This window comes from Mus pahari, chromosome 10 (genome assembly GCF_900095145.1).
Source record: "Mus pahari chromosome 10, PAHARI_EIJ_v1.1, whole genome shotgun sequence".
Taxonomy (NCBI): Eukaryota; Metazoa; Chordata; class Mammalia; order Rodentia; family Muridae; genus Mus; species Mus pahari.
The window spans coordinates 9282293-9303061 of record NC_034599.1 but is presented as its reverse complement, the minus strand read 5'-3'; the positions used below and the strand labels follow the sequence as shown (position 1 = coordinate 9303061).

At 40.3% G+C, this 20769-nt stretch overlaps 2 protein-coding genes across 5 annotated transcripts in view; one reads left to right on the top strand and one right to left on the bottom strand.

The window, feature by feature from the left end:
- The first annotated feature begins 326 nt into the window (after positions 1–326).
- On the top strand, positions 327–20286 carry Cep57 (centrosomal protein 57). Of its 4 annotated transcripts, XM_029543655.1 has the most exons (12): positions 737–827; positions 1038–1151; positions 6046–6202; positions 9143–9322; positions 9919–10040; positions 11272–11388; positions 11950–12027; positions 14551–14661; positions 15387–15464; positions 17162–17397; positions 18010–18154; positions 19199–19853. In XM_029543655.1, exons 3-12 carry the CDS (start codon positions 6082–6084, stop codon positions 19430–19432), a joined length of 1422 nt encoding a protein of 473 aa, XP_029399515.1. In that variant the 5' UTR covers positions 737–827; positions 1038–1151; positions 6046–6081; the 3' UTR covers positions 19433–19853. The 4 variants fall into 4 exon arrangements, with proteins under 4 accessions (XP_021061922.1, XP_021061923.1, XP_029399516.1 ...); XM_021206264.2 differs by lacking the exon at positions 1038–1151 and having other exon boundaries at positions 636–827; positions 19199–20286; XM_021206263.2 differs by lacking the exons at positions 1038–1151; positions 15387–15464 and having other exon boundaries at positions 327–827; positions 19199–20286.
- Mtmr2 (myotubularin related protein 2) overlaps positions 19253–20769 on the bottom strand; it is a 60583-nt gene continuing 59066 nt past the window's right edge. Inside the window, exon 15 of the transcript XR_003844662.1 lies at positions 19253–19337. The gene's annotated coding sequence lies outside the window, so the exon portion shown is untranslated. The remainder of the gene's footprint in view (positions 19338–20769) is intronic.

Genomic DNA, 20769 nt, shown 5'->3' with positions numbered 1-20769 from the left:
CACTCGGAAGCTCCGCCCAGTCCCTGGCCTAGGTTAGGCTGGGAGCGCCCACAAAGAGAGAAAGCACCAACCAATAGGAAACCGCCGTTCTCAGAGCGCGAAATCGGCTTTGAAAAGATCCCGCCCACAAGCCACGGCCAGTCCCCGTTTGGCTGGTGCGCTTGAGCCTATTGGGCAGGGGTCCACGAAACGCCGTTTTCAGTCCTTGGCTTCCATTGGACCATGTCCTTAAGCCCCGCCTACTTCTGTTTGTCATTGGCCGAAAGGTCAGTACATCATATGGAGAAGCAACGCTCTCTGGAGTTTATTCCTGGGATGGTGATGGAGTATGTCAACTTTCCATTCGCCTTTATTCAGCTTCCGTCACCCACCCCGGCAGGCGCTGAAGGCTCCAGAAGCCCTAGCCTTTGCTTCCTCCTCCAGAACATCCATCCCTTTTCAGACGCTCCCAGAGCCATCTGTCAACTCAGACGTCGCCGTTCCCGCAGGCTCCGCGAAGCACTACTTGTGACGTCACCGAGAGAAGAGGCGGGCTCTCCCCTGCCACCCGAAGTTGTCCTCTTCTCTGATTGGTCACTGGAAGGCGTCTGTCAAGACGCGTTGCCTTTGCGGTGCGCGCTGAGTGTGGCGTCCTTGTGGTTTGCGAGACCGAGGCTCCTATAGGGTTCGCAGCTCGCCCGCCCCTTCCATCGGGGACTTGGATTCGTCTCGCCCCAGGCGGGCGGCTGTCGAATCCGGAGGAGAAGCTCAAGGACGGCGGCTCGCGCTGCGCAGGTGGGAAGATGGCGGCAGCCTCGGTCTCGGCGGCTTCTGATTCTCAGTTTTCGGTAAGGGGCGACGATCGCGTGGGTTCCAGGTGGGCCCGTACGGCTCTCCGGGTCGCCTCACGTTTCGGGCGGCCCTCGAGCTGGCGTCAGCCCTCGTCCCGCAGGTTGGCGGGTTGCCCGAGGCCGCGTGCCACTCCCGGAGGCTGCTGCTGCGTTTCGTGGAGCAGCAGCCCGCCTCCTTTTCCACCCCGCGTTCCCTTGTCCTTTCAGCCGGTGCCGTGGAGCGTTGTCCCGAGCCGGGCTGGTGCACTCTCAGGCCCGCTAACACAAAGCTCCGTCGGTCACGTGAGCGTAACGGCCCGTCTCGGAAACCCTCGCTAACAGGTAGGTGTGCAGGTCTGTAGGGTGGCAGCCGCTCAGGCGTCCGTGGTCCCCGCAGTGCAGTGCCTCTCTGTGTCTGTTGCGCGACCCTTGCAGCCGGAGCCCGGGCATTCCCACTAGGACTCTACGTGGAAAAGTTGCTTTGGAGAAGCGATCGGGAAAAATTACTCCTGCGGGTTTAGTCACTGGTTTTTTTAAGAGCGGATTGTGGAGCTCAGTCTTTTGGAAAACGCTCCAGTAGGAAGAGATAAGAATTAATGTGAGAAAACTGGAGTTCTTTTTAGAAATGTTCCGGTACTTAGCCGACCGTTGGTCCTAAAGTTACAGGAAGGAATTGAATAGAAACCCCACTCTGAAGAGGAGCAAAGCACTGTACTAATTAGATAATTACTGCGCTGCAGGTTTTGACACCAGAGGCGTCTGGGAGAGATTGATAAGCAGTATTAGGGGAGATAGAATCTTGAAAGGAAGATAAGCTAGTTGCGTGTTGAAGGAATTTAAGAGAAGAAAGCATTGCAAGTTTTTTAAGGTATGTGACAAGACAGTGGGTACTTTCTGGACACCAGAGGGTAATTTCAAATATGCAGAGATAATATAAAGGTAGAGTTGATAAAGAAGAGCTAGAGAAAACGGGTGAAAATAGAATAACGAGGGCTGTCAGGAAATTCTCTGGGTAATTTTAACAGCAGATGAGGAAGAGGGCATAAAGATTACCAACACCTTCAGAAAGTCTCACTTAGGAATCTCAGCAGTTTCGACTTTCTATGGCTACTAGAATTTGTGATAAGGTCAGAATATTTCAAGTGTTTCAAACAGTGGGGTATACCTTTGCCAAAGAACTAGAGGAGATTAAGGAGAAGAGTTGAAGCAAGCATTTGGGAGTTAATTCCTTGCCAGATCAATGAAAGGTAAAGGAAGAACTAGAAGAACTAAGTGTCAGCGAACACATGAATTATATAAGAGATACAGTTGATTAAAGTGGAGAAAAGAGAGCTCTTTGCTCTCAAAACTTAGAAATTGGAAACTAAGGAAACTTAGATTGAACTGCACGCAGGACCATCAAGGGATCACAGGCCATCACAGGGATGTAGTTAATCCCTAGTCCTTATGGTAGAAATCTAAAGCCTGTTTAATGGAAAAATGCATCGTGTGACTCTGTGTCTGGAATTGGGAACAGAAAAGAAACTCTTTTTTTATCTCCACCATAGTCCATGTGTATAATAGTAGGTTTGGAGCTGCATTGATAGAAAGGTGCTATTTTTAGTAGGGTGTCCAGAGAATGCCTTAGTGTTAGGCTTGTGAGCAGGCAACTGAAGGGAGGAAGGGAGCTATGCAGGCAGAATAATTGCAGCAATGAAAATAAGAGTGTATTGTGGGTGTTTGAAATCAATAAAAGTCCAGATTGCTGAAAAACTTGTAGGGAGACAGTATCAAAACAAAGTCAGGAAATGAAACAAGGGTTAGCCTGGTACTACATTACATGGAAGTTTTATAAATTATGATAAGAATTTCGAATTATACTCTATGGGGTTTTGATTAGATATATTTATTTGAGTTGATTTTTTTTAAAGGGTCATTATCACTAGCAAGCTGTTTGGAAGAGCATACTTAAGAAATGTGAAAAGTAGTTAGTATTTCACATAATTCAAACTAAAAACGTAACTGCAGCAACATGGCAGTATAAAAGATTCTAAATATGTTATGGAGAAAGAACCCTGAATGATTTGCAAAGAGTAGATAAGAGGTGAATGAAAATTACCTCTTATTAGGATTTTATATAGAGCAATTTAGTAAATAGCAGTGCCACTTGTTCTGGTATGGTGGGAGAGGAGCAGATTTGGGAACTAACCAAGAATTGGCTATAGCCATGTTACATTTTAGGTGCCTATTGAGACATCCAAGTAGGTGATGAATAATTTGAGTTTAGAGTTTTAGATTCAGATCTCAAGTCTGTATTTTAAACTTGTAAGCTACTGAAAAATAAAAATGAAAAGCCCTGAGAGTAGATGAGATTTTTCAAGAGGATCCTTATAGACAAGAAAGGAACCTTGAGGACCAAGCCTTGAGGAACTGTGGCATTTAGTAAAAGTGTGGTTAGAGATCCATGGGGTTTGAAGGAGAGGCCTGTGGGATTTAGGGACAATCCTTGTTGCTTCCTCTACTGGGGTTTAGGTGAATGATCCCAGAAATGTGAGCCATGCTTCTGAGAGGTTGTTGAGTTTAGCAATGTAGATTGATTGGTGAGTTTGATGAGCTGTTTGCTTCTTAGGAACGAGTAAAGAGGGGTGACCTAAAGTAGCAATTGCAAAAATCCTTTTGAAGGATTATCTTACTTAAAATTTTGACAGCTTTTATTAATGTGTGCGTGATGATGCCCCCACCCCAACCCTCTCACCTGCCTCGGTTTGCTTTTGAAGGACACAGGACAGCTTTGGAGTTGTCTCCTTCTACCATTAAATGGGTTCTGGGAAGTAAACTCAGTTCATTAAGCTTGTTCAGTAAGCACCGTTATCCCCTGGACTAGAGTTTGTTTTTTAAAAAAACTTAAAATCAGTCTAGGATTGAGGAGTCTTGTAGTTTAGGAAAAGGTTTTCTCTTTCCCCTTTCCTGGCACTGGGACAGATGTAGTGGAGAAAGGGAATAAGAGGCACCAGGAGGGGTTTAATTGTAGGAGGTGAGACTTTAAAAACTAAGTAGAGACAGACAGGTTACATGCTTGCTGCTTATTTTGGAAGACGGAAGAGCTAGTTGATGGGTCTTCTATTTAGAACTAGTTTTTGGTTCAAATGATCGCGTAAATTTTTCTGCTTTTGAATTGTAAGCTAAGTGATTTTGTTATAATCACTTAGTGTTAGTGTTATCACTTAGCTTAGTTTGAATGTTAAATGATGGGATTCTAGCTGATTCTAGCTATTTCTAGCTAACCAATAAAAACACAACATTCTCAGTTATATGTAAGATCAAGGTACCAGACAATTCATAATAACATTGACCATATTTTAATATTTTAAGAAGTGAAAACTTAACTTTAGGTTACCTTCAAAACAAATTTTTATTCTCACACAGATATTTGGATAGTTCTGCTTATTCCAGGACTTGGTTTATTGTTATGAATACTCTTCATTCTTTTGTACCTACACAGACAATACAAGATTGAAAATCCTAATTTGGTATGACATTCTGAAAAGATCAAATGAGTATGTGAGAATTCTGAACATCTGGCAGTCTAGAATCTCCATTACTTCCTTCTTTCCTAAATGTCTTAACACTATAAACTCAACAACCACTACTAAAATTCCAGTTAACATTCAGAGCTATACTATGATAAATTTATATCGTTAGAACATAGTGTCAAATTTGACAAATGCATGACAGATGGTGTATGTGAAGAAATAGTTTTATGTGAGAATATCTCATAAGCCTGAATGTTTTACAATTGTTTCCCCCTTTGAGGAACCAAATATAAATTCTTTTTTTTTTTTTTTTTTTTTTTTTTTGGTTTTTTCGAGACAGGGTTTCTCTGTATAGCTCTGGCTGTCCTGGAGCTCACTCTGTAGACCAGGCTGGCCTCGAACTCAGAAATCCACCTGCCTCTGCCTCCCAAGTGCTGGGATTAAAGGCGTGCGCCACCACGCCCGGCATAAATTCTTTAAGAAAAGAACATGCTGGTGTCTGTGGGCTATAAGTTGCCACAAGAGGACAATGCCTGGGTTCAGGATCCTCTGGCAGCTGGGGGCTTGAACCTAATGTCATGCAGATGTTACAATCAAAGGCTATTTAGATATCAGTGTTCTATGCTGCTGCCCAGTGCCCATACTGCCAACCGGAGCCATATTTATGTGAGTGGCCTGTGAAGCCACCTGAGGCTATGTGTAGGGCACTATTCCACTGAAGCTGGGGGGCTTTTGTTGATGTCCATGGACTATGTTACCACTGAAGGCAGTATAGAGTGTGATCTGTGCTGCTGCCTAAAGCCATGCCGATGGGGGAGGGGGGGCTGAGCTGTGCCACGGACTGTATGGACCCCTGTGGACCGTATTGACCCAGAGGTCATGTGTTGTCCTTGGCCTGTGCTGCAGCTGAGGATTATGATGGTGCCTGTGGCTTGTGCTTTGACAGGTGGCCATGATCTCTTTTTACTAGCATTGGAGACCATGCTGAGGTTCTTGGCATGTGCAGATGCTGGAATCCTTGATGATATTCATGGTTTGTGCTCTTGCCAAAGCCAGGTAGAAGTCCATGATCCGTGCTCATGCTGACACTACAGGAAAGGGAGGTTCCTTTTGTAGTGGTTTGACGACTACAGATACACAGTTGAGAAAGGGGACATAGAAGGCTTCCAGAACAACTTAACCCCCCACCCCCAAAGTAACAACCTAAACAGGAAGTAATTGAAGAGAACACTTAAAAATTGTTACAAAGACTCTGAAGTGTAGCCCTTCACAATTGATGGCTCTGAAGTGTAGCCCTTCACAATTGATGGCTCTGGCAGGGGTACAGGTGGAGAAAGACTCAGTTTTCTTTGAGGGCTTGGTCACTGGGAATTTGACTATACTCCAGCGAATAGTTTTTTGGGCAGTTCACAAGGGTAGGGGGGTTGGGCATAGGAGGACTTAGAAGTGAGTGATGGAGTGCATGCTGTGAAATTCCCAAATAATAGATAAAAACATTGTGTTCTTTATCGAGGCTAGAGTAATTCAGCAATTTGTATCTGTTTCTGATCTGAACAAAGATTTAACTTGCCTAAATATTTGTATTTAGGTTGTATGATCATGTATAAATAGGTAAACATTTATCCTAAAAATTATATATCTTGACAATAAATAGTGGTTGGGTTCACAGTCATGAGTATTTGGTTTAAATGTTTGAAAGATAATTACAGTATTTTGTTTTTCAGAGCATCCTAGCTGAACCATCAAGGTCTAATGGAAATATGGTTCGTCATTCTTCATCTCCGTATGTATTATATCCACCTGATAAGCCTTTCCTTAACAGTGATCTGAGACGCTCCCCAAATAAGCCCACATTTGCCTATCCGGAAAGCAACAGCAGAGGTAATCAACTGTAACAAAGTAAATGCTATTTGTTCGCCCATTAGTTGAAACTTATGACATCTGTTGTTTTTATATTAGAACAGTATAAGTTTTCCCCTTTACTTTTGTGAATTTTGTGCTTTTCATCTAGACTGCTGAACATTATTCACCAAGTCATGGAACCTAAAGTTCTTTGAGACACTTATCACTAGTCTGTCATCTTGAGAATCAGTCAGGACCAAGTCTCAGGTAGGGGCCAGAGAGATGGCTCAGTGGTTAAGAGCATTAGCTGCTCTTCAAGAAGACCTGAGTTCAATTCCCAGCACTCACATGGCAATTCATGACTGTTTGTTACTCTAGTCCTAAGGAATCTGACACTAGTTTTATGCACAGGGTACATAGATAAATATATTCAGGCAAAACATCCATACCCATTAAGTAAATAAATACCTTTGTAAAAAGTAAGGGTCATCTTGTAGAAAGCACTACTTGGACTCTGCATTCTATTTCTCTAGAGAAGACAGACATTGAGAGGGTGTGTGTGTTGACGGGGTCAGGTCCTGGAGAGTGTGAGAGGAAGTGGTAAATAGGATCTAAAAAAGATGTCAAAGAGTAAACGAAACCAGTACTTTATTTTTTTAAGGCAAGACCTTTAGGGTTAGGGTTAGGGTTTCTATTTCCAGTGCTATATGGCAGAGGTAGATAGCTAGATCTCTGGAGCTCACTGTTCAGCCAACATAACTTTAATCAGTGAGCCTCAGTTGTAAAAGACGTTGGCTGAACAAACATGTGTTACCTGAGGTTGGTGACCAAGTGCATATTTGACTCCATGTGCATATTTATATACTTGTGTGTTCATATAACTAAAAGACTGAGCTATCTATTGTGTCCTTGTTGCTGGGGATAAATGAACAAATAAATGTCTGCTTGCCTCAGAGAGGTATCAACAACAGACCAAAGAGATACTCTTGGTTAGGCTTTCCATTGCTGGAAAGAGACACCATGAGCAAGGCAACTCTTGTCCAAAGGACAGCATTTAATTGGGACTAGCATTCTGTTTTGAGATTCAGTCCATTATCATCATGTCAGGAAACATGGCAGTGTCTAGGCAGGCATGGCACTGGAGGAGCTGTTTATATGCTTGGCCAAGGGAATGACAATATTAGAAGTTGTGGCTTTGTCGGAGTAGGTGTGTCACTGTGGGTGTGGGCTTTGAGACCCTCATTGTAGCTGCCTAGAAGCCAGTATTCTGCTAGCAACCTTGAGATGAAGATGTAGAACTCTTAGCTCCTCCTGCACCATGCTTGCCTGGATGCTGCCATACTCCTGCCTTGATTATAATGGACTGAACCTCTGAACTGTAAGCTAGCCCCAATTAAATGTTATAGTTTATAAGACTTGTGTTGGTCATGGTGCTTGTTCACAGCACTAAAACCCTAACTAAGATAAGCTGAGAGTTCTACATCTTGTTCCAAAGGTAAACAGCAGAAAACTGACTTCCAGGTGAAGACTTGCTTCCAGGCAGCTAGGAGGAGGGTTTCAAAGCCTACCCCCAAAGTATCATACTTTCTTCAGTAAGGCCACACCTACTCCAGTAAGACCACAGCTCTAATAGTGCCACTCCCTGGGCCAAGCATATTCACACCACCACAAGATGATTCTATTAAAGATGAATTTGATGAAGTAAAAGTTTATTGAGCTTCCTCACATGAACATGGGCAATTTACAGGTGACTAATGAAGAGTCTCCCCTAAACTGACAGTAATTATCAACCTCTGAGGAATCTCTAGGAAGAGGGCCTTCTATATTGCCTCCTGAGCTGTTTGGTAAGCTCTGTGAGCCTCACCTTCCAGGAGACAATGTTAGGACACTTTTTTTAGGATCTTATGTGGACAGCCATAGTGGCTCTGATTTCAGTGCATCATCTAGAGGCCAAGGGGTTAACAACATTGATGTACTTTGGGACTGTCTTAGTGTTCTATTGCTGTGAAGAAACCATGCTTACAGCAGCTCTGCAAAGAAAAGCATTTCACTGCGGCTTTTCCATAGTTTCAGTGGTTTAGACCATTGCAATCACAACAAAGAACTTGGCAACATGCATGTAGACATAGTACTGGAGAGGACTTGATTTGTATATGCTCAGCCCAGGGAGTGGCAAGATTAGAAGATGTGGCCTTGCTGGAGTGGGTGTGTCACTGTGGATGTGGGCTATAAGACCCTCATCCTAGCTACATAGAAGTCAGTCTTCCACTAGCAGCCTTTAGATGAAGATGTAGAACCATGCCTGCCTGGATGCTGCCATGCTCCCACCTTGATAATAATGGACTGAACCTCTGAACCTGTAAGTCAGCCCCAATTAAATATTTTCCTTATAAGAGTTGCCTTGGTTATGGTGTCTGTTCACAGCAGTAAACCCTTTGAGTTCTACACTAGATCCGAAGGTAGCGGGAAGAGGGAGACACTGGACATAGTTTAGGCTTCTGAAACCTCAAAGCCCACCCCTAGTGACATTTCTTTCAACAAGTAGTACCATTCCCTGTTTACCAAATATAAGCCTATGGGGGCTTTTTTTTTTACTCAAAGTACCTTAGAACAGCTGTTAATTTATGTATAATTAGCCAAGGTTTTTGGTTTTATTTTTAACAGTTAAAACTCTGTTTTAACACAGTGATGGATCTTGTTCAATTTTTACTTGAGTAACTAGTAGAACCTTAAAGAGTCCAGATAATGCCTTGAAATGACTTTAAACAGGAAATGCTTTGTGACTACAGAGTGCTCTGCTGCTTGGCTTGCAGAGCTGGGCTCTGGCTCATACCTCTAGCCCAGGTGTGAGTCAGAAGGCTCAGGCAGGCTTACTGTGATGTTTGAGGTCATACTGGGGTACACAAAATTTCCTTTTTTGGTTAACTTTTCTATGTGCGTAGCTAACTTCAGGTGTGGTGTGCTTTTTATATTTGTCAGCCATATTTTCTGCTCTTAAGAATCTTCAAGATAAGATTCGACGCCTGGAACTGGAAAGGATTCAGGCAGAAGAAAGTGTGAAAACCTTGTCTAGGGAAACAATTGAGTATAAGAAAGTACTGGATGAGCAGATACAGGAGAGGGAGAATTCAAAGAATGAAGAATCAAAGCACAATCAAGGTGTGTTTAATTATAAAGGAAACTAAAATCTGTCCAAATACTGTAAAGTTATTTCACAATTCCACATCGGTATTTTACAGTGGTCACTGTCTTTTTTTTTTTTTTTTTTTTTTGAGTTTTTTGAGACAAGGTTTCCTTGGCTGTCCTGGATCTCACTCTGTAGACCAGGCTGGCCTTGAACTCAGAAATCCACCTGCCTCTGCCTCCTGAGTGCTGGGTTTAAAGGTGTGCGCCACCACTGCCTGGCTAGTGGTCACTGTCTTTAGCTGATGAGGAAGTACATCATAATCAGGTGTATTGTGAGGAGCAAGTGACGTCATGCATAGTGCTTACTGGCAGTGTGTGGCATATTTGACCCAAGTAAGGAAGACCCTACGTTGTCCAGAAAGGTTTCGAGGAGTACTGAAAGGGAAGAGGCTGAAGGCTTGGGAGGGCTGCTGCTGTGTTCTGGGGTACTCTGGCATACCAAGCAGGCACCCTACCGTGAGACTTACCTATGTCCCATGGATTTAATGTAAGTCCAGTTCCTGCTTACAAGCTGTTGGACAAGTCTGTGTCTTAACTAATTACTACTTTTTTGTATGTATTCATTTTAGAACTGGCATCCCAGTTGGTAGCTGCAGAAAATAAATGTAATCTTTTAGAAAAACAATTGGAATACATGCGAAATATGATAAAGCATGCGGAAATGGAAAGAACATCTGTCTTAGAAAAGCAGGTATGGCACCTCTCAGATGAAATCAAGAATGGTGACAGAGGCCTGATGGCACTGTTATTATACTGGAAGATCTTGAGCTTAGTGGAGTAGGTTGTGGCTTGATTGGCTCTATTTATTATGATTCTTGTACTTGGTAGACTGGTGCTTATATTTGAAAGATAATCATGTTAATGTCTTAGAGTCTGCATTATTGAATAAGCAAATAACCATATGTACCATTGAAACCCACTGTTCTTTGTAGAATTCTTTGCAATTAAAAAAAGAAATACCTTGTAAGTAATTTGGTTATTGAAACAGGATCTCATATAGCCTAGGCTAGCTTATTTATGTTGTCCAGGGATCACCTGGAAAACACTATACATGGTGTATGTACTGTTAAGGATGACACCGTAAAGCTTCTCTGGTGCTAGGTAAGCACTCTACCAAATGAGCTATGTGCCCAATTGTTACATTTTAACAAAATATTTTTCTTTTGTTATATCAAAGTCTTTGTCTTTAAGTAACTTGCTACATTTGTAGAGGACATTTACAACATCAGTGTCCATTATATTTTTTAAACATCCTTTTCATATGAAAAATTTAACTTTACTATGCAAAGTTTGATTAGAAATTTCTCTTTTATAATTCTCCATTGTCATGGACATGTAGAGAAATGGCATACTCAGGTTCTTAATGTTGGGCTTTTACAAATATATTCGCCCTTTTTTTTTTTTTTAGACTCATTCCTTAAGTATATGGGCAGTCTTTCCAAATCAGACCCTACGACCCAACTGACTAGAAGTATTTGTGTATTTGCATAGTTTGTATGTCTAATAAATTCTCCTTATTCTAGAGTATAAGGATATTTTCCTTATATCCAACCATATACTAGGTAAAATACTGTATGTTGAGAATAATATTCCAAGGCTGATGAGATGGTTTAGTGGATAAGGGTATTTGCAGTGAAGCGCAAATTTGATCCCTCTGACCCACATGGCAAAAAGAGGGAACCAGCTTGAATATGATGTCCTCTGACTTTCAAAGGCATGCTGTGCGTGGCACACAAACAGAATCAGACATGGAAATCATTGATACCCTTGAGGTCTTAGTGTTCTATTCCTAGAACTCCTTTCCATATCAGCAAGTCTGTGAAAGGATTGGCAAATTACATATAGTATGATGTGGCTGTGTGCAGAGTCTACAACTTTACAATTATGTTATATTGTGAAGTTAACAAATTATCTTGATGCAGGTTTCGCTAGAAAGAGAACGGCAGCATGATCAAACCCATGTTCAGAGCCAGCTGGAAAAACTGGATCTTCTTGAACAGGAATACAACAAACTCACCGCAATGCAGGCCCTTGCAGAAGTCAGTGAACATGACTTTTAACTACTGATGTAGAATGCTGTGGCTGTCACTATTTTCATAAACATGGGTATTTATAATGTAAAGGTCTTTCTTATGCATAGATTCTTTGAAAAGAAAAAGATAATTTGAAAAGGAATGTTGAGATTCCAGTCTTGGTGGCTGAGCATAAGGTAGTTCTTGTTTTTTGAAAACTGAAAGGTAAAGTGTTTTTGATACTTAAATCTGGCATCTTGTAATTTTTTTTTTTTTCTGAACTAATTTTATTTCTGTGTTTTACCCTGGAGATATTTGATACTACTAAGTAAAGATCTAGGTTTGTCTTTACCTTTGTACAACCTGTATGTTTCAGGTGTAGATTTTATTTCAGAGTTTGGCCACTTAACACAGCTACCTCACTAATTACTGTTAGTTGATCTATTAGAACACTATTAGGAGAGTGGCAGGGATATTATCAAGGCCTGAACCACTAGTGGCATGAACTAACATGCTTATTTTAACTGTCCTTAAAATTCTACAAAAAGATACTTTTAACCATTACTGTTTTGATATTGTTATTGCTAGAAAAAAATGCAAGAGTTGGAGTCCAAACTCCATGAGGAAGAGCAGGAAAGGAAGCGGATGCAGGCCCGGGCAGCAGAGGTGAGTGGGAGGGTGAGCGGGTGCTTTAATGGAGGACAGCTCCGCACAAGCACAGCAGACTCATGTGGAGACCTCAGATAGGCTAGGAAGGGAAATTAGGAATGCAGTTTACAAAGTGAAATTCGAGCAGTTCTTTCGATGTTTCAAATTGCAGAGTCTGAATTAGTATTTTAAAACCCTTTGAGGTTGGAGCTGGAGGGATTATAGAGGATTAGAACATTTAGCTGTCTTCACACCCCACATGTGGCTCACGATTATCTTCAGCTCCAGTTCCATAGTGTCTGACTCTTCTAACCCCTGGCCACCAGGCACATGTACGTACATAAATGCAGGCAAAACATCCATACATGTAAATTAAAATGTACTTGCAAGATAAAAACTAGTCAGACAGAGTAGTAGTCACGTAAAGCTAAGGTATGATGAGCTACTACCAGCTCATTCAGTACCCAGTATAAAGTATGTCTTGGGTTGGAGGTAAAGTTGAATGGTAGAACAGTTGCCTAGCATTCATTTATAAGACACTTGATTCAGTCCTCAGTACTGCAGCAACAAAACTGCCACTTCCCCTGACAGCTAACATACCAGCACAGACATGTTGAGCTAGCACCCTGCCCTAGCAAAAGAACAAACTCTGCTCTCTCCTGGTTTTGAATTCTGTGGCCAGCCACTGCGGTAGAATTGTGTAGATTCAAAGCATCGGTTTATGTATTCCGACCAGAACTGCGTTATTGAAGATAGTACAAGAACAATAAAGTACTGCTTAGACTCTATAAGGTTAAATTGTTTTATGATTTGGCTAGAGGCTTTTCTCTGATTACCTGCTCAGATATCTTCCAGATAATCTCTCTCCCAACTTCTTTAAGATTATTACAGTGTATGTAACTTTCATCATAGTAACCCAAGAAGCAGGTTCTGATCTCAGAAGTTACTAGTAGAGCCTTGATAGTTGAGTCTGTGGCACTGTGTGTTGTAGGAATAGAAACATTGTAGTTTTTTCTTCTGGAGCTTCTTTGAGTCATTGATTCTTTTATATTAAAACTGATAAGATTGGTAAATTTACTCTCTGTGTACTTGTTGAGTTAATGCCCATTTAAACGGTTTTGATTTTTAGAAAAAACTATTGTACTGTGTTTCTCTTCCTTAAATGTAACTATGCATATGCATCGGTAATTCTTTATTAAATTGTAGTGTATAGCCCTTATATGCCAAATAGAAATTTTCACAGATTCACTGATTGATGAATTGTTAAGTTTGAGTTGTGATGGTGAATGCCAAGGTACTGGAAGGCAGATGCGTTTCTGTATCTTGTTGGTTCTGGTTTGTATAATCCAAAACAGGTTATTTAGCCATCTAGAGCCTGGGTTTTATAGTGCTAGGGAACTCAAACAAGAAATGATAATAAAAGTACTTTAAAATTCAAGCATACATACAAGAAATCAGCTAGGAAAACTAGATATATAAGCTAGAATCAAAAAGTGGCTCTTACGGGGTTTCTGTTATAGCTGGCACTTGTTGACACTGTAAGGATGATTTCCTGTGGAGTTAGGTCTAGTATAAACTATTACTAAAGTATGAGCAAGGCTGCCATGCCCCCGAGGGTAGAGAGCTGGCATGCCATTGCAGGGAGACCCTGTCCTAGCGTGCATGAGATGGGAGGGGGTGCTCAGTGTTCTTTGTTCTTCATTTATTTCTTCTGCTGTTTCTTAAAGTCCTAGCTTATATATCTAGCTTATATAACTTCTGGGGAGCTTTGCCTCATGTAGAAATTGTAAATATTTTAGAGGAAAAATCTGCTGGTTGGAATTTTTACCAAACTCCAGGCTTTTGTTATAATAGACAAAATGGCCATTGACAGATAGTTTGGAGGAACTTGCTTCTCCCCCACCCCCAAGATTTGTTTTAAGTATTTGGGAGTTTTGCCTGCATGTTCTGTATGTATGCCACATGAGTACAATGCTTGCAGAAGCCAGAATAAGGTACTGGATCCTCTTGATCATTTAACCTGGAATTAAATGGTAAAAGCTGCCATGTGGGGGGTTGCTGAGAACATTTTTTCTGGTGGGAGCAGCCAGAAAGTGCTCTTAAGCCCATCAGTCTCTCCAGCCCAGAAGAGTGTAGAAATTCTACTAAAAAGATAACAATTGCTAAAATAATTATTGATACTTTTAAGCACTAAACAGGAAGGAATTTATTTTGCTTTGGGTCTACTTTTACGGTAATCATGTTTTTAAAAAAAGAACATAGCATGCTGTCATTCATTAAGTGGAGCTGCTTACATTCCATTTAATTTCTGAACTAGAATTTGCAGACTGCCTACCAGTAGTGAAACAGTGCTTCCAGGCAGTACATAGCCAACTGTGGCTCAGCAGTTCACATAAATCAGAGGCTGAAGACATACAGTACATCCATGCTGTGTCTCATTGAAACGATTACTACTGTATTGTACAGACTTAAATGGCGTCTCATATGTGAATTGTAGCTTTTATTTTTTACATCATTAACTCTATGCTATTTTTTTTCTAGTTACAGAGTGGTCTAGAAGCAAATAGACTTATTTTTGAAGATAAGACTACTTCATGTGTTTCAACCAGCACTAGAAAAATTAAAAAAAAGAAGTCAAAACCACCAGAAAAGGTATGAAAACTGAACCAGTCAAAGTTCCAATTTTGTGTAATTGTATAAAAGTACTCAAAGCTATGTGGTATCAGAACCTTGGGAGGTAACTCTCATTCTTAGTTTCCATGTTCAAAGGTGACGATAAGTCAGATTTACTCATGAATTCTTACCTTGGTTGTGAGGACCTATATGAAAATTGGGAATTATAGAAGATCATAAAAAATACTAAAAATATTTAGCCTGTATTCATTACCTTCAATTACCTTTGCTCTTAAAATGCTTTGTTCCTCTACTTAATTCTTGCATCTGTTTTGTTAGTACTCCCAACAACCTCCTTAGCCTTCAAACAGTACGAGGTTGTTCGGCCAGCACTATACGATCCCAATATAAACAAGTGTGGTTTGAATATAAAATGTCCCCCATTAAATCACTGGAAAGTAGGCCTTGAGGTTCTTAGCCTGACCCTTTTCCTGTCCTCTGTCTTTCCTTCTTGACTGTTGGTACAGTGTGATGAATACACACCCATCCCCAGACCTATGGTTGCCATGCTTTCATAATGAGTTGTATCTTATTAAACTCTGGGCCAAGTAAGTCCCTCCTTAAGTAACTTCTTGAAGCCTGGTTTCTGCAGGGGGAAAAAAAAGGAGTGGTACAGCAAGGTGCCCAGTAGTTCCACAGTGATCTGGAGTCTTGGATTAGTTCACCAAAATAAAATAAAATGATTTTCTTTTTTCTCCATCCAGAAAGGTTCTAGGAACTATTTTGGTGCACAGCCACATTACAGATTGTGCTTAGGTGATATGCCTTTTGTTGCTGGAACGGTGAGTTGTAGTTATTGATTTTTATGTTTAAAATATTTTCAGTATCTAGCTTTTTTTATTTCCTGTTAAATGTATGTATATGGGTGTTTTGCCTGTCTCTGTGTGTCCTGTCTGTGTTTTAGTGCTCACAGGAGCCAGAAGAGGGTGTTGGGTCCCCTGGGACTAGAGTTATAGCTTAGAGTAACCTGCCATGTGGGTGCTGGGAATTGAACGTGGAATTCCATTGAAAGAGCAGCCAGTGTTCTTAACTGTTGAGCCATCTTTTCAGACCTTATTTCAGTCTTCAGAAAACACATTTTAGGGGACATTAACTAAAAGAAAAATCCTGCATCGGCTTTGGAAGTGCTGGAATTATAGATGTGAGCCACCATATGTAGTTCTAGTAAAACCTGGTAGAAGGCACAACCTTGGGTTTTTTTCCTTGAGTCTTTGTATAAGCCTCTATAAGTACAGTTGTGAAGTTATTTTTTTACACAAACTTATTTTTTAATTTCTGTGATTATTAAAAACTTTGTTTTCAATGTGAAGAAATGGGGAGTTGGGGCACTTTGACCCTGTACATGTGAAGATCAGGATATCACTTGACGGGAGTTCTACCATGGCTTCTGTAGATAGAACTTAAATCATAATGCTTATATAGCAACCATCATGGTGTCCCTATACAGTATGCTTAAATCTGTAGTTCTTTGTATTTGTCCAGTCTTGTCTAGAGTCCTTTCCACCCATTTTGTTGTCTTGGCAAATTGTCATCGAAGCCTTTAATCACAAAGGGCAAGACAAGGCTCTTTAATGTGAAGTTGTTTTATATATTCTTTAGAAGTGTTATTCCAAAAGTTTAAGAAAACACAATTGTTTAGTTGAGCTAACAGTAACAAAACTTTTTAAACCCTTTTCATTGCATATTAAAAGTATACACATTGGCTATTAGAGTATGTGTGTGTGTGTGTGTGTGTGTGTGTGTGTTTTTTACTGGCAAGTAATGAGTATTCATTCTGATTGTCATGGGCCACCTTTTCATTGCCAGGATCACCTCATTTGAGTTTGGCATGTATGATTCTTTTCCCACTGCAGTTAGCCAAGACAAATTAACAAAAACACAGAAACATTTTTAAACAACAAGCACATTAGGTCTTAAGTTATTCCGATAAGTCTGCGTTTTAAACAAGTTAAGTCTGCTGGTGACTTATGGAGGTTAAACAAGCCCAGCCAACTATTGAAATTGTTATTTCCTATTGGAAACAAGTTCAAGAAAGCTATGAGGTTTTATTCTATTTTTATGTTGTGGCAGATAAACGTTAGTGCTTCCTACAAGAGGCAAGAAGGCCAGTTGGGTTGATTTTAGATGTGGTCTTGAACTCTACCATAGCACAGGATGAATAATTTCTGGTCCTCCTGCCTTCTTAAGTGCTGGAATTACAGGTGTGCAACAATTTATATGATGCTAGGGACCAAAGAAGGGCCTCTTACATGCTATTTAAGTACCTGCCAACTCAGCTACATCCCCAGCAGGATGCTCATTACTAACTGAAGACGTTAGTACATCAGCTAAGTGTTTGATCCAGATGGATGGCTAGCTGCCAGTTTACCACAGTACAGTACATTTATGCCTTAGGATTTAGACATGTGCTGTAACTCAGGTTACAAACTAGAACATGGCAATCAAGGACATTATTTGTTTGATTTACTTTTCTCTTTAGTCCACCAGTCCCAGCCATGCCGTGGTAGCCAATGTTCAGCATGTCTTGCATCTGATGAAACACCATAGTAAAGCCCTGTGCAATGATCGCGTTGTTAACAGTGTTCCCTTGGCAAAGCAAGCTTGTTCACGAGTTAGTAAGAGTAAGAAGTCAGTGACGCCTCCTTCCAGCAGTGTTAATGAAGAACTTTCGGATGTCTTACAGACTTTACAGGATGAATTTGGGCAAATGAGCTTGTGAGTTTTGACTTTTTGAATTTAAAATTATTTAGTTCTAAAATCTCATTTTTTAGCTGCTTGGATTTATTAATCCTAACTTTATTCACTGATGTTGAACATAGCCATTACATTAGTCCACTGGCTAGAGTTAAACAAACCTCCCTTTCTAATTTTGTTAGATGTCAAATGCCAAGGCTTATGTAAAAGCTTAATAGTATTGAGGGTTATCCAAATATAACTAATGAGTTAGGACAGTGTTTGAAAGCCAAGCAATGCTGATGGGAGAAGCAGATAAAAAGAAAAGCAGATAAAAGTTTATATTAGCCTGCAACCCTGGATGGACCCAAATTTGTCTTGAATTAAGAATACTTGCATGTATCTTTATTTTTGTAAACCTTTGTTTTTATTTATTTGTATATCACATGTGTGCAGGTCCCCAAGGAGGCCAGGAGAGGGCATCAGAGCCCCTGGAGCTGAAGTCACAGGTGGTTATGAGCCACCTATGTATAGAGCAGCAGTTTGTTAAAAGGGGTCATTTTTTAAGAGTGGTGAATCCTGTAGTGAGATATAAAGGACATAACTGTTAAAAATGAGGAACTGAAGGTATTCTCCCTTGTGGTTTGTATGCAGTGACCATCAGCAGCTTACTAAACTCATACAGGAATCACCAACTGTGGAACTAAAAGACAACCTGGAGTGTGAATTGGAGGCATTAGTGGGAAGAATGGAAGCAAAGGCCAATCAGATAACTAAAGTTCGAAAATACCAAGCCCAGGTGACTCCTGCCCTTCTGTCGTTTTTCCCCTTCATATATATTAATTGATGACGCTAAGCTGTTTCTGAGGATTTTCCTAACAGTCCGTGTTAAGTAAAGAAGTGTGTGTTCTTATATTTCATATGAGATGTGTCTTTACTGACTATATTTAATACCCTTGGCTTTATGAACAAAGCTAAGTGGTTTAGTTTGACTAAATTGTCTAAAATTACAGCTAGAATTTTTAATTTTCAAAGTCAGATTAAATATGTAAAAAAAAGTAGTATGTTTGCTCATACTAAATAATGACTAAAAGTAAACGGGTTACTCACATTTAATAAGCCTACCTGGGGTTCTCATCTAGAGAAACAGAATGTGTATTTGAGATTACTGTGAAGTAGGGGTAGAGTTCAGCTCCTGGGTTGACAGTAATTGGAGTCTGGGGAGAAGTGGACAAATTTGAAGTAGGTTTTAGAAGTAAAAAATCCCTCTCAAGCTTCCGAACGCTGTGTGATGTGTAAGAACTGCTTCAGTGGCACTAAGTCAAGTATAGTGAGAATGTCATCTCACTTCATTTCCTTAAAACCCATTTTATAGGTGAAGTAACTAAGGCCAGACTTCTGGAAGATATAGCCGTATCTCAGTAAATGAAATAACCTGCCCAAGGAAATCCTGATTCTGTGGTTGTTGGTGCTGGACTAGAACTAACTAGCAGCTCTGTTCAAGAGTTTACAGTCTGATCAAGCAGGGAGTGCCCTAAGTATTAGAAGCCTGCCCTCTCTCTCCTTTAGGAGACTTATAGTATTTATATAGCACGTATTTACCTGGCAATGTATTTTACATACATGATTTATAACTTCTGCAGATCTATGTGTTTAAAAAACCCACCCAGAATCTATCACTTGAATGTTCGAGGAAAATTTAGTTAATGGTGTACTTAAGAGGTTGAGGCAGGAGAATCAAGAGTTTAAGACTGAACATAGCAAGACCTTGTATCAAAAACAAAGCTAAAAGAAAATGTTTTTATTGAGTTCATTTTTTTCCCTGCTTTGATTATTTGGTCAGCTGGAGAAACAAAACCTAGAGAAGCAGAAGAAGGAATTAAAAGCAAACAAAAAGACTCTTGATGAGGACGGGCACAGCAGCAGCCGTTCATCTGGAGTCACAAGGACCGCAAGTAAGAAGGATCTGGCCAAACAGAGACCTGGAGAAAAAAGCAGGAAAAATCTTCAGTTACTGAAGGACATGCAGACCATACAGAATTCGCTGCAGAGCAGTAATCCGTGTTGGGATTTCTGACACAGGTCATAAATAATGTACTTACTGGTCATAAATGATGTACTTACTGGACAATGAGCAGACTTTCCAGGTCTCATGCTTGCTAAGCTGCCATTACTGGTAGGTATTAGGGGCCAAGCTTCATTACAGTCTATTGTGCTATGCAGCACAACCGAATGGAGATGGAGTTCTACAGCAGAGAAGCCTCACCGTGTCTTTGAATTTGCTGTACTCATACACTGCACTTTGTAAACAAATGACCAGTTTTTTACTCGTGGGTGTGTTTTTTAAAGTAGGTATATATGTAAATTGGGTTTGAAAATTCAGAATATGAGACAGCCCCCATAGTCAGTGCTTGAAGTCTTATTTTTTAAACCTTCCCACAGCCTGAAGCGACCACTATACCTTCTCCAGATGACCATTAAATGTACTGTTTTCAGGAGGACCTTGTTTTGCTTTGGTATTTTAGACACTAATCAATCATACATTCATTATGAAATACCCAAACATTTTTTTACCCATGAAATATGTCACAATGTCTTCAGTTGTTAATGAAGTAAATGAAATTTTGGAATAAAAAACTCTAAACAGTTGTTAATGAAGTAAATGAAATTTTGGAATAAAGAATGAGAAGTGGGTATTGTAAAATGTACACGTTTACAGTTTCTAGACAGTACCTATTTGTAACCATGTTAAGCACTGTTTAATCTTGACTTAAGAGAATCTCATGCTTTTAGCATACAGTATGTGAACTGAATACACACGTCTATCATGTCAATGTAAATTATTTAACTTTGAGTATATCGACATGTTAATCTTTATAAATTTGGTACTTCAAATCAATAAAGCAGTTTTTAAACTTTGCTTAACAGCCAGCTAACAAAGGCTTTATTTGTCATATAGACTCAAAAAGTGCATATTAGTATCCTGATTGAGGAACAGGAATATCTGATGCATGCTTGTCATCCTTGTGCTTACAGAGATCTAAGCTCAGAGCTCCTGAATGGTTTACACGGGCTGGTGAACATACTAGCCATGTACTAAGTTGAATAGCATGAATTCTTTGTGCTACTTGGGCACCAGAAGGCCCGATCACTTGGTGAATTTTCTAGTTAGTACTTAAGTGTACTTAGATTTTTGAGATTCATGAGTCTCCTGAAATTGTATATAAACTTGTGTGTGCAATTTTCTGATGAGCAGGTTTGTGGGAACAATGAACTGACAACCGTGAGTCCATAGACCCCAGGAAGGTAAGAAACTGCTCTGGTGACATGGCTCAACCACCACTTCCAACTGTTACACTTCTGTTAACTCTTTGTTTGGATTTCAGGACATTAAACTGTCTAACTGTCATCTGA